General features: G+C 35.9%; 1 protein-coding gene across 8 annotated transcripts in view; it reads right to left on the bottom strand.

Annotated features, from left to right (window-relative positions):
- ZMYM4 (zinc finger MYM-type containing 4) overlaps positions 1–14,669 on the bottom strand; it is a 142,405-nt gene that overhangs the window by 18,943 nt on the left and 108,793 nt on the right. For 6 of the 8 annotated variants that reach the window (XM_007492779.3, XM_007492780.3, XM_056795129.1 and 3 more), the window contains 5 exons: positions 4,642–4,760; positions 3,827–3,998; positions 2,674–2,727; positions 2,371–2,550; positions 1,971–2,065 (listed from right to left, as the gene is read on the bottom strand). In XM_007492779.3, the coding sequence (XP_007492841.1) occupies positions 1,971–2,065; positions 2,371–2,550; positions 2,674–2,727; positions 3,827–3,998; positions 4,642–4,760 (620 nt within the window). The remainder of the gene's footprint in view (positions 1–1,970; positions 2,066–2,370; positions 2,551–2,673; positions 2,728–3,826; positions 3,999–4,641; positions 4,761–14,669) is intronic. The other 2 variants (XM_007492781.3, XM_001380542.5) reach the window with 1 other exon arrangement.

Below are 14,669 nucleotides of genomic sequence, written 5' to 3'. Positions count from 1 at the left end.
ACAGTATTGACTCCAAGATGGAAGGTAAGGGCCATCAAAATAAACAAACAAACAAACAAATAAATAGATTCACCAGGTTTTCAAAAAGCGGTGATGAAATTTGTGACCATATTTATAAAGATTACACATGGAGTACTAGTAAGACTTAATAACAAGAGAGCATAAGAAGCACAGGGTTTGAACTGATAAAGATCTAATAAGTCATCAAGACAAAACAGCAAATAAATCTTAGGATATTTATGCTAACATCTATAATGCTGGAAAAGTTTCAATATAAGGGCAACAACCTTCACTTTTCTCTTTTCATATGCACTTTGCTATTATCTGTTGCTCTATCATCATACTCCCTAGTAATTTTAGAGTTATCTTTTTTTCCTTCTCCCTCACATTCTTATATTCATTTAGCTATCAAATTGTGTTGATGTGATTTCTGTAGAATTTCTTGTGTCTAATCTCTTCTTTTTATTTTAAGACATCATTACTTCTGGCCTGGAATATTTTAATAGTTGTCCCTGCTGCCAGGCTATTCACTCTCCAATTCATCCTTCACCTAGCTGTCGAATTAATCTTCTGAATCCATAGGTCTAACCATGGCATCAAAAATCTAATAAAAAAACTTTCACTAAACTCTTTATGGTTTAAATATAAAATCTTTAGCATTTAAGTTTCCCCATAATTTGACTCCAAATTACTTTTCCAACTTTATTTTACTCTATTTCTCATCATGCATTCTGTGTTCTAGGCACAAAGGACTATTACTTGATTCCCAATCTTGTCTTGAATTCTTCCAACTCCATTCAATCAGCAAGCATAATTTCAGTACCTACTATGAGCTACACAATTTGAGATTTGAAATGCGAAGAGAAAAAATAAAAAAGGTCCCTATCTTCGAGAAGCTTAGATTCTACTGGGGATAACACATAGGCCATGCAATTTCCCATGCCAAAAACACACTTCGCTATATTCAATGTTGCCTTCTGAAATCTATAACTTCCTTCAAGGTCCAACTCAGGTATCATCTCAGGAAAAGAGTTTTTTACCATCTCAGTTTCCCAACCCACCTCTGCCAAGTGAGTTTTCCCTACTCTTTCTTGTAGTATTTCATCTTTCCCTTTGAAGAACTCTCCTTTCTCCTTATGGTATTTCTATTTGTATTTGTCTCTTAAACCATACCAATATAAAGTATGTTAATTCTTTAAGGGCAGAAGCTGTGTTCTTCACCTTTGTCTCCATGGTGCTGTGCACATGATGATTCTCACATCCATACATACCAAGTATAAGAGATTCATAAAGATTTACTGAATCAAATTAAACAGATCATTAGAACTGTCAAGTCTTCTACTCTTCACACACGTCTGAAAGCTAATAATTGCTAAGTTCTCAAATTCTAACACATCTAGTCCTTTTGCTTGGAAAGACAAGTAACATGTATTTTTCACTAAGAATAAGAGGTTTATTAGAAATGTTTTTAATTAATTGAGTGGTAGAGAAAACTTAAAAATTAGCAACTTTGTTATAAGAAATGACTTTTTCTCCTGAAGTTTTTCACAGAAAATTTGCCTTTGATCCAAAGTTGCTTTTATTTTAAATAAAAACATATTCAGAAAATGATGTTTAAAATACTATAAAACAATTAAAATAATCTATACCAGAGGTGTCAAATATGCATGTGGCTCACAACAGAGTGAGATATGAACCACATTAAAATGTAACTGGGAAATATTTAACTGAATTAATAGATACAATATAGATAACATATTTTAAAATTAAGTCAATATGCAGCCCGTAAGTGATCCTTATGTATACTCTAGTGGCCCTATTTCTATTTAAGTTTTGACAACACTGATCTATGTAACAACTAGAAAAATGCCTGATGCATATACGCTTTGAATAAATGTCTACAGAGCAAACAAAGAAATAGAAATATCAGAGAAACTAATCAAGAACTAAATGAAATAGTTTCTGCTTACTCGTCGTTTGGGTTGTGGAAAGCCATCTCTGTGTCTTCGTCTTGGTCGAGAGCGAGAGTGAATTCCCATTCCCTTATTTAGAGGATCAAAGGTTTCTACACACAAAAGAAAGTTACAATGTGTCAAAGAAACAAAATATCAAAATATCAGGAATATTCCTATAAATTCTTTAGTTTATGAGGGGAAAAAATTCCTTGGCGTTAGTTTGAGTATATGAAAAACAGAAGGTGATATAAAACAAAATGGACTACTAAAATAGTAATATCTACAAAGGTGGCAATCACGTATTAGTTTCTACATTATGATCTAAGTAATTATCCCCAATACTGCCTGATTGCTTGATAAATATCAAATGAGAATAGTTGTATCTAAGAATGGTAATTTATAGCCCTGCACAAACCTGATGGAAAATCTGCTTCTAGATCTTGTTCTGTGTCCACTTTTGGTGACTGCTTCGGTTCCAGATCCAATTCCTGTGTAGTATTTGACCTTAAGGCATAATGATTAAGTTCTTCCTCCCAACTATGTGGAGTAGACACTGCTTCTGACTCCAGATCACCACTATATGTGCTTCCTTGGTCTGAAATTTTTAACACAAACAGAAAATTTCCAAAACAAAACCAAGCCAGAAGTATAGTTCATTATCTTTGCTATTAACCAGAAAAGACTGGGAAAAATCAGAAATGTATTTAAAAGTACAGACCTTTCTCAAATATCTTGGTGTCAAGAAAGAGCTCATGCTCAGATGTTTGAGACCCTCAAGAAAAAAGAAACAATTTATAATGATCAGGAAATTAACTTACTCAACATATAAACATACATTGCTATTTCTCATCCCAAATGATATGCTATGGCAGATTCACAAACTACTTTGAAAACAGTTTTAGCATATCTTCATAAAAACAAAGAACTATTCAGTATTTTTCTAAAGTCACTAAAAATTAAGAATTAATTGTCCCATAAAGACATACATGTATACCCTAATCTTCATTTTACCATTCTTTAAAGTATACTAGAAAATCAATCAGCTCAGAAGACATAGATTAATTCAAACCAGAGCTTAGGTCCCTTTAAAACTCAACTTCTGGGCCACTATCTAGATGAGGTCTTTCTTAAGCTAAACCATACCCCCTCCAGCTATTTGTCCCAATTCCTCAAATCACTGCATTAATTCTATTTATATGTATATCTATATTTATATACATGCATACACACCCATGTGTTTATTAACTTATATGCATGTGTATACATAATTTTCCAAGATGGAATATGAGCTCTTTGAAGGTAAATAGATGGATAGAATATTTAATGACTACTGACTGAAATGATGGTAAGCATGTATGTGATGTGATAGGAGGAAGAGTTCCTACTCAAGTATAGGTTATTCTAAATAAATTCTAACGGTCTCTTCTCACTTCAAGTATCTATAGTTCTATGGATTTTCAAATAATCCGGCAATAGTAAATATATATATGTATATATATATAATCAAGGGAGGGAAAAATAACATGTAGAAGAAAATTACCCAAGTAAGCATGATGGCTTTTGGTTAGGGAAAAAGTACTAAGTGACAATAAACCCTAAAAAGATTAAGATTATATTCATAAAAAGACTATAGACTGTAGGTATCTCAGAATATTAATATATATATATATATATATATATATATATATATATATATATATATATATATATATATATATGAATTGGTTTTCAAAAAGGGTTAAGCCTTAAAAATCACAAATCCATAATAAAAATATCATTAAAAGAAAAAAATTTTAAATGATCAGTTGTCTATGCATATAAATTTTTTATTAAGGTCACAAAATATTTTTTTAACTTAATACAAAACTAACCTCCATGAGACAGTGTTTTTTCCTTCTCTTCATCTTCTGCTATTATTTCTGCCATCTGAAGAAGGTCAGCCTCAAATGGATGAGGAGATAGACTTTCCTTAATGTCGTGGATGGTCTCATTGACCTTATTTGCACAGTCCACTGTTGTAGGAATAAGCAAGGGGACCGGCATCTAAGAAAATATTAAAGAGTTACAGGATAGAATTCTAATTTTGTTATAAAACTAAATGGCTATTTGGATAATAATTTTCTATTTAAAGTTTATTTTTATAAATGGATCTCCTTTGTGATGAGAAGATAACATACCTCATAAGGATGTTTTGAGAAGATCAAATCATAATATAATGTTAAGTCATTTTGAAAGAAACATAGAATAGTAGGCAAATGCGAGTTGTTTAAAAATTATTAAAAAGGAAAGGCTGCCTATCAGTTTATTTCATTAAGTTTTGAATTACCCATATAAAAGCTAAATATTTGTTTGTATTAGCCTAGTATTGTTTTCTGAACATCATGCTAATATTCTTTTAAGAGTATCTAATATTGTTATGATTACATGAACAGATGACAATTAAGCAATAATTAAATAGTGTGAATAAGAATACCTACCCCACATAATTATTGTGAGGATCAAATGAGAATATGTACATAATGCACTTTGTAAACTGCATAAAGTGCTAAATATCAACAAACATTGCTATTATGAGCACTCATCAGACTGCTTTCTTTTATCAATAAGCTTAGTATTAGATATGAAAAACTATATACTACAGAGAAACCATAAGTTAGATCTTAGTTAAATTAGAATAATCACTCACTGGTACTGGAAGGCCAAATGGGACTGGTGCATATTGTGTATAAAGATGCAGTGGTATGGGCACAAAGACTGGTACAGGAATCGGCACCATGATGACAGGGGGTGGACTTGGGGTATCTTCTAACGAAAAAATGTACACAAATGTAGGAAAAAGAAAAAATAGTTGTTCAGGAATTAGCATTAGGATGAGGATTCGACAAGATGCTTTTGAAGGTACATCTTTATTTTAAAAAACTTTAGTCTTAGGGGACATTTCAATTATATAAAAAGAATATAACACACCTACATAAAACTAACAGTCATTTCCTGACATGGACAAATATGAACATTTTTCAAAATAAGAAAAACAAACTATAAATTGCCACCCAAAATAAAATGTTTGGTATCATTGAATTCCAAACGTGAATCAGAAAGGATCTGCACAACATTCTGAAGATCTGCCTTGATGTCTTACATAATGAAGTTACTAATAGAGCACACAAGTATGATTATTGCAAGAAATCTAGCCAATCTGAAATCAAACATTATTGATTACCTTTTCTACCATAATTCTTTCTTTTTTTTAAAAGTTGGGTAGATTATTTATTAATTTTCCCCACCCCCAAACCCAATCTGTGGGAGGAACAATGAAGGAGGCAGAGAAGGGAGAAATTATAGGAACCAAAATCCCTTGTGGGAAGGAATTAAAATCAAAACAATATTTGGGTGGGACAAAAAAAAAAGGTATTTGACCAACAGGGATAGACTGGGGGGAGATGATTAAGGGGCAGAAAAAAGGTTGAAGTTTGAGGGAGAAGAAACTAGAGATATTTGGGGTAAGGGTAGCAAATCTCCCCTACCCATATCCTCCCCAACCCCTGCCAGAATGGGCTCAGGGAAAGAATCATAAACATTACAAATTGTAGGTCCCAGTAAGAAGTAGTAGTAGTATTTGTCTTCTAGCAAGGGGAAGAAATTGAAAAGCCTAGGGTAGGCTTAAGATGCCATCTCTAAAAGAGTGGCAAATATTTTTGTAAAGCTTTTGTTTCCTTTAAGATTAATCCCTCCTCTAATCTTCCTTCCCCCAATTCTTCCTTCTCCTTTCACGCCTTGCAGTCTTTCTTTCTTTTTAATTTCCTATCCCCCCAATCACACATAAAAATGATTTCTATAGGCGAACACAGAATAGTATACATGTCAGACCTTTGGGAAGGGAAAGACTTCAAAACCAAGCAAGAATTAGAAAGAGTTACAAAATGCAAGATAAATAATCTGGAATACATCAAATTAAAAAGGTTTTGTACAAACAAAACCAATGTAACCAAAATCAGAAGGGTAGCAACAAATTGGGAAACAATCTTCATAAAAACCTCTGACAAAGGTTTAATTACTCAAATTTACAAAGAACTAAATCAATTGTACAAAAAATCAAGCCATTTTCCAATTGACAAATGGGCAAGGGACATGAACAGGCAGTTCTCAGCCAAAGAAATCAAAACTATTAATAAGCACATGAAAAAGTGCTCTACATCTCTTATAATCAGAGAGATGCAAATCAAAACAACTGAGGTATCACCTCACACCTAGCAGATTGGCTAACATGACAGCTATGGAAAGTAATGAATGCTGGAGGGGATGTGGCAAAGTAGGGACACTAATTCATTGCTGGTGGAGTTGTGAATTGATCCAGCCATTCTGGAGGGCAATTTGGAACTATGCCCAAAGGGTGATAAAAGACTCTGCCCTTTGATCCAGCCATAGCACTGCTGGGCTTGTACCCCAAAGAGATAATAAGGAAAAAGACTTGTACAAGAACATTCATAGCTGCGTTCTTTGTGGTGGCCAAAAATTGGAAAACGAAGGGATGCCCGTCAAGTGGGGAATGGCTGAACAAACTGTGGTATATGTTGGTGATGGAATACTATTGTGCTAAAAGGAATAATAAAGTAGAGGAATTCCATGGAGACTGGAACAACCTCCAGGAAGTGATGCAGAGCGAAAGGAGCAGAACCAGGAAAACATTGTACACAGAGACTGATACATTGTGGTACAATCGAAGGTGATGGACTTCTCCATTAGTGGCAATGCAATGTCCCTGAACAATCTGCAGGGATCTAGGAGAAAAACACTATCCACAAGCAGAGGACAAACTGTGGGAGTAAAAACACTGAGGAAAAGCAACTGCTTGACTACAGGGGTTGAGGGGATATGACTGAGGAGAGACTCTAAATGAACACTTTAATGCAAATACCAACAACAGGGAAATGGGTTCGAGTTAAGAACACATGTGATAACCAGTGGAATCGTGTGTCGGCTATGGGAGAGAGAAAGGTGGTGGGAGGAGGGGAGGGGAGGAAAAGAAAATGATCTTTGTTTCCAGTGAATAATGTTTGGAAATGACCAAATAAAATAATGTTTAAAAAAATGATTTCTAACATTTTTCAAAGAATACCGAGTCTCAAATTCTCTCCCACAATCCCCTCCAAACCCTATTTTATGGGGGGGAAAAAACCCTCAAATAGAAAAAAATTAAAAAAGTGGGAAAAGTTTGCTTTGGTCTGGATTCAAACTCAGTTCTTTTTCCCAGGAAATTAATGGCAATGGCATTTTTTATCATGAGTCTTTTGGGATAATTTTGGATCACCGTATTACTGAGAATAGTTGTTATTCACAGTTGTTCACTCTACAGTATTCCTGTCACTGTATACAATGTTCTCCTAGTTCTGCTTCTATCACTCTGCTTCAGTTTGTGTAAGTCTTTCCAGGTTTTTCTGAGCTCCTCCTGCCTGTCATTTCTTACAGCACAATAGCATCCCAATATAATTATATACTATAACTTATTCAGGAATTTCCCAATTGATGGGTATCTCCTTACTTTCCAGTTCTTTGCAGTCACAAAAAGAGCTGCTTTAAATCTTTTGGTAAATATAGATCTTTTCCCTTTCTGCTTTTTTATCTTTTTGGAATACAAATCCAGTAAAGGTACTGCTGTTATATATTGTTACATAACAGCAAAATTGCTCTCCTGAATGACTGAATCAGTTCATGTCTCCCCCCCCCCCAACAATGCATTTGTGTCCCACCTTCACATATCCCCAACAAATTTGGTCATGTTCCTTTTCTATCATAACAGCCAATCTGATAGGAATGGGGTGATAACTCAGAATTGTTTTAATTTGCATTCTCCAAATAATAATGATTTAGAACATTTTTTGTATGACTATAGAGAGCTTTAATTTCTTTGCCTGTGAACTAGTTGACTATTCATATCCTTTAACCATTTATCTATTGGGAAATGACTTCTATTCTTATATATTCAACTCTTTTCTCTAGGTATTGAGAAATAAGGCATTTATTAGCGACGTATAAAAAAATTTTGCACTATTATGATTACTGTGTATTACTTCTCATTCTGTTTATTGTTTAGTTTGGGACCACTTCCACCCCCAATTTGCCCTCTTTTCTATTAGCCCTCCTTCCCCCAATTCTCTGATCTCCTTCCCCTCATACTTTTCTATAGGTTAAAAAACTTTCTATATCCAATTGATTGTGTACGTTCTTCCTTCACTGAGCTAATTCTGATGAATAAGGTTCCCCACCTGCCCTACCTTCTCCTCCACTGTGAATTTTTTTTTCATGGCTCTTTTATGTGTAATTGTCTGTCCCATTCTATTTTTCCCTCTCCCTCCTCTGCTTTGCTCACAGAGCACAGGGCCTTCTTTGATGCACACACACTACGCTGGACAGTTCTGTGTGCCAGTGTCTCCAACATTCCATAACTGATACCAAAGCTCTACAGAGAGACATTGAGAGTTTCCCTGTATTGCTTCTTCTGACTTCTATGTGAGCCCTTGCCTTGCATGAGTTCTCAGTAAAATAAGTCTTTTAGGTAAATGTAGGTTTGCATTTCGGCCAGTCCACTGGAATTACACTCTTTGCAGTAGAATTTGAATGCTTGGCAATTCCGCTTGAGAAAGAAACTCTTGTCTCTAGTACCTTATCGTGCAAAGTGATCTTCAGAGTCTTCCTAAGGAAATTCAAATGGCAGCAATTCAACTTCCTGGCTTAGAGCTGGTATACTGTCTAGATTTCACAGGCCATACAACAATGAGGTCTGCACAACACCTTTATAGTTTGGTAGATAGCTTAATACCTCTTTTCTCCCACACTTTCCTTAAGAGCCTCCCAAATACTAAGCTAGATGCAGCAATGCATATGTCAAGCTCATCATTTATATATATACTTCTGGAAAGCTACCAAAGTAAGCAAACTTATTCACAGTATTCCCAATTTCCCAATTTATTGTAACCAACAATTTCAGGTATAGATGGTACAATGTTGGCAGGCAGATAACCTTTTTTCTTGGTGTTAGTTGATAGGTGAAAACTTGCACAAGTGTCAGAAAATCAATCCATACTCTGCAAACAGAGAGTTGTGCACCAACTTTCCCTCCACTTTAAATAATTTATTGTCACTGCAGTAGCTGACTGACATTGATGCTCTTTTCATCCTCATTAAAGGTACCTGACAACATCAGTGATAACAAGCTAAAAAGCATGAAAGCAAGCGCATAACCCCATTTCACTTATTGGTGCTTGGGAAAGCACAAGAGCATAGGCACATTATTCAGAACCTGTGCAAGCATGCCTTCCATGGAGATGGCATCCAATACTGATAACCTTCTGAGAGCAACCAAGTTTTGCCACTACTTTTCCATAGGTCTTCATGACGGGCAATATCAAAGGCCCTGGTCAGACTGACAAATGTTGTGTCCAGACCTCTATTCTGCTCCTGGTATTTCTCCTGGAGTTGTCCGGTAACAACCATACTGACTGTTCCTAGGCCCTTTCTGAAATCAGATTGGCTCACAAGTAGATTCTATGAAGTAGGTTTCTTGTAACAATCTTGTTGGCAGGGAGCAGCTGGGTGGCTCAGTGGATTGAGAGCCAGGCCCAGAGATGGTAGGTCCTGGGTTCAAATCTAGCCTCAGATAATTCCCAGCTGTGTGACCCTGGACAAGTCACTTAATCCCCATTGCCTAGCCCTTACCATTCTTCTGTCTTAGAAACAATACTCAGTATTGATTCTAAGATGGAAGATAAGGGTTATTATTAAAAAAAAAAATTTTTTTTTAATAATTTTGCTGGCAATGACTAAGAGATCCTCATCCTTATTATTGTCATGAGATAACATATTTCCTTTTCCTTTCCTTTATTTTCAGTTGTATCTGACTTTTTGGGACCCCATTTGGGGTTTCATTAACAGAGATATTAGAAAGGTTTGCCATTTCCTTCTCCAGCTCATTTTACAGATGAGGAAACTGAGGCAAACAGGATTAAGTGAGTTATCCAGGGTCACACAACTGGCAAACATTTGGGTCCAGATTTGAACTAAGATCATCCTGACTTTATCCACTATGCCATCTAGCCACCCCTTTTCTTTTATAGAAACAGATAATGGAGGCATCCATGATGTCTGAAGAGTAATCTCCTTCTGCCAGATAATGTGGAATGTTTCAGTCAGTTTTTTATGAGCTGTGGACCTCATAAATTTCTACTGGGATGGAATCCACATCAGATGCTTTTGCTACACAAGAGGAGCCTAATGATATTCAAAATCTCTTCTTCAGTTGGAAGTTGGGCTAGAGAAGAATTGACTTCATATGGTCAATGGCTTCAGTAATGACTGAAGACAGCCTATTGAGAACACTATGGAAGTGTTCAGACCGTCTCTCAAGGATCATGACTTTTCTGGATCAATGAGTGGGGCCTGATCAGTGCTGAATAGCTGAGATAAACCATAGGTTCTTGGCCCAAACTTAACTGAGCTGGTCTTTGAGTGATAGACATATAATTCATCATGAGGACCATACTCAAGGCCTAACAGCTTAGCAGAACTTTAAAAACTTGCATTTTTTTATAAACCCTTACCTTCCGTCTTAGAATCATTTGACTGCATTTGACTGAAGTGATCTTTGAGAATCCGGGATCAACCCCACACTTGTGATGAGACATTGGAGTAGTAGGACATTAGTGAAGGTTCAGCTATAATATAAACAGCTTTTTAAGCTAGCCTGGGGAGGACCTTGACATCATTTTTACCATTGTTTTTATGGGAAAATGCATTCTGAGTTGCAAATAGTTGCCTTACAAATAAATATCGGGAACACAAGCCCTTCCCCAACCAAAAAAAGCATTCAGGGCCTTGAAAGTCATGCCCTCTAACTATAGGAGTCCCCGAGGGCTCTTGTCTTAGGCACTCTTCTCTTTTCTCTCTTCACTTGGTACTCATTAGCTCCCATAGACTTAATTATCCTTCCTATGCTGATGATTCTCAAATCTACCTATCCTGCTCCAATCTATCTGGTAAACTCAGTTTCACATCTCTAGCTGCATTTGAGACATCTCAAATGGCATATCCCAGTAGACATCAGAAACTCAGTATGCCCAAAACAGAACTGCTCTTTCTCCCTAAATACCATGCACCTCAACCTTCCAATTACTGTGGAGGGCACCACCACCTTCTCTGTCCCTCAGGGACACAACCTGGGAGTCATCCTGGATTCCTCAATATCCTCCTCATTCTCCCTTCCCCATATTTAAGACATTGTCAAGGCCCGTCACTTTCACTTCTGCAACCTCTTTCTCTTGACACTGCCACCACTAGTACAGGCACTCATTATCTCATGCCTAGACTACTATAATAGCTTGCTGGTAAGGCTGGCCTGACTCAAGCATCTCCCCACTGGAAGCTACACTCTAATCAACCACTAAAGTGATTTTCCTAAAATGCTGGTCTGATTATGCTGCTGTTGCTGCTGCCACCACCACCACCCACCCACAATAGTCCAATGGCTTCCTATGCCTCCAGAATAAAATATAAAATCTGTTGTGCATTCAAAATTCATAACCTATACCCCCTCCTACCTCCCCAATATTTTTATATCTTACTTGCCCAGCATGTAGTCTTTCATCCAATGACACTGGCCTCCTGGTTCTTCCATAGATAGATAAGACACTTCTTCTCTCAGTTCTGGCCATGCCTCCCATGCTGAGAACACTACCGTTCCTTTGATCTAACTACTGACCTCTCTGGCTTCCCTTAATACAGGAAGCTTTTCCCAACTGTTCTTAATTCCAGTACCATCCCTTTTAATTATTCCTATTTACCCTGCATACAGCTTGCATTGCATGTATGCATTTACATTTTGTCTCCCTCAATAAATTGTAAGCCCAAGAGCAGGGACTGTCTTTCATCTCTTTTGTGTTTCCAGTGTTTAGCATAGTTCCTGGCATTTAATAAATATCAATAATATTAATAGTATTATTATATAATAATATATTTTATATATAATATTAACAGCTTAATAATTGTTTATTGATATAAACTGTCCAAAACTGAACTTTTTATTCCCCCCTCCCAACCCTCCTCCTCCTAATTTCCCTATTACTTTTGAGGAAGCTAGCCACCCTCTAGCCACTTGTTTTTGCAACACATTATCTTTGCTATCCCTCAACATCCCTCCCCCTCCAATCCCTTATCTAATTTGTTGTCATGTCCTAATGATTCTACCTTTAAACACTGCCCAAATATGACCCCCTTTCTCTCCTCTGACATTGCCACCACTCAGGTACAGGGTCTAGTATGCCATGCTTGGAGGTTGCTTTCCCTGCCAAATGCCTCCTCCTACTCTAGTCTACCTTCCACTCAGCTATAAACTACTATTCTTAAAAGTGAAGGTCTGACCTTGTACCCAGTCATGATCTCAAGCCTACTGGTTCCCTATCACATTCAGAATCAAATATAAAATCCTCTTTTGTGCTTTTAAAGGCCTTTGTAATCTGGCCTTTTCTTATTTTTCCAATCTTCTTATACCCTATTCCTCATCATGTACTCTGCAATCCAGTGACACTGGTTTCCCTTACAAGAGTCTCCATTTTTTGACTAAGCATTTTCACTGGATATCTCAGATGTCTGGAACTCCCCTGTCTCACCCCTACTTTTTGGTTTCCCTAACTTTCAATATAAGATTCCCCCCTCTGAGATAGCTTCACTTGATTCTATGCATATATATATTTTGTTTGTATGTTATCATATATATAGTTTCCCCCATAAGACTGTGAGTTCCTTGAGGACAGGAACTGTTTTTTTGCTTTTCTTTTTATCTCTAGTGTCTAGAATGGTAACCAGCACACAGTAAATGCTTAATAAATGCTTGCTGATGACTCATTAAAGCAACTGGTTCATGTCAGTTAAATTTGTTAGGAAATTGCTACAATTTAAGGTAAAATCTTTTATTCCATACTTGTCTCATTTTTTAGCATCAATAACTTGGATAAAAGAGTAACCTATTTTTTCTTCTAGTTTTATATTAAGTTTCAAACTTTGCTCTAAATATTAAAATAACAATTTCATTTTTTGGCAACACTTGATATTTGTCATTTGAAACGCCTTTTACCTCCCTGCAAAAAAACAAAAAACAACAACAAAAAAACATGATATAAAAGTTGAGCCTACAAGTCTCTGAACTATCTCATTTCTTACTCCTCATATTTTCCAACATATTTTCCACTGTCCTCATCTATACACTCATCTGCAACTGAAGCCATTGCATAACAAGTATATCTTGATTTAATTTGGAGGGTCATATGGAGCACTAAAGAGAATTTCTATACCTCTTCAGAAAAAAGTTAATATGTAAGGAGTTAGGTGGACTTTGTTGCAAATAGTTATTATAAACACTGTAATTTGAGATGGCTGCTTGTCACATGAAATAATGCTTATTATTGCTTCTCATTGAATGATAAAACCAATTTAGTCAACTCATTTATTTTCAACTCTCCAAAAACAACTTGTGAGACAATTTCTGAAATGTCCCTTCGTCTTCTACTGTCATTAATGAAGAAATGACAGGACTAATTTGATTCAGGTCCTACAGCAGAATGTCCACTCAGTAACTGGAAAAAACAAAAGCTAACATTTATAGACAAACTATAAATTTTGACTTTTAGTCCCCTCTCTTTTATCTCCACTACCAGTGGTTACAATGGCATAAGAATTTATCGCCAAGTGGTCAGCCTATGGGTAATGATTCCCTCTGTAGTTATGTTAGTCTTTAGAAAAAATGGTCATATTATTGCCAGGACAATATTTAAAGTCTTTACATCATAGTAGGATGTAGCAGAACTAGCACTCCACTGATAGACTTTGAGAAGCTAAAATCAACTGCATAACGTGAATAAACACAGAAGCATAAGTTTGTGAAGGTAAAAATCTTAGAAATTCAAATGTGAAAAGGTCTATATTATTCTTCCTGCTCTGAAAGGTTGAAAAGGTATTTTTAAAAATGGAAACTCATTGCTGAAAGGGCTATATGGAAATAAGAACACCAATTTACTACTGCCAAAAATAGGAACTGGTTTAATTGTTCTGGAAAATAACTTGGAATAATGCAAGAGAAGTTGCTCAAATATTCATACTCTGATGCAGAGATTCCATTACAGAGTCTACATTTAAATGAAGGTAACTAGTAGCAAAAGAACTGTTTGTGAATACAAAAAGCTAGAAACAAAATGATTTAAAAAGTGAGGAATGGATGAATTCTGTACAATGTAGTAAAACAACATGGAAATATGAATATGAAGAATTTAGAGAAATGTGAGAAAACTTGCATTAAGTGATTCAGAGAAAAGAAAGCAAAGAGGCAGCTAGGTAACAAAATGGATAGAGTATCAGGCCTGGAGTCTGAAGGACTTGAGTTCAAATCTGGCCTCAGATATGTTCTAATTGTGTGACTCTAAGCAAGTCACTTAACAATTGCCTACTTCTCACCACTCTTCTATCTTAGAACTGATATTAAAACAGAAGGTGAGAGTTTAAAAAAAAAAGAAAGGAAAAGAATAATATACCCAAGGGCTCCAAAAATGTAAAGAAAGTCAGCATGGTAATGCAATAAAACTGGACAAACAATGTGTAAATAATTAAGAGAATTAGGATAGCAAAAAATTAATTGTGGGAATTGAATGAAGCACACTGACTCCATCTTGTAAT

This window comes from Monodelphis domestica, chromosome 4 (genome assembly GCF_027887165.1).
Source record: "Monodelphis domestica isolate mMonDom1 chromosome 4, mMonDom1.pri, whole genome shotgun sequence".
NCBI classification, from domain to species: Eukaryota; Metazoa; Chordata; class Mammalia; order Didelphimorphia; family Didelphidae; genus Monodelphis; species Monodelphis domestica.
Note: the sequence above shows the minus strand (reverse complement) of the source record. Positions and strands in the feature narration are given on the sequence as shown.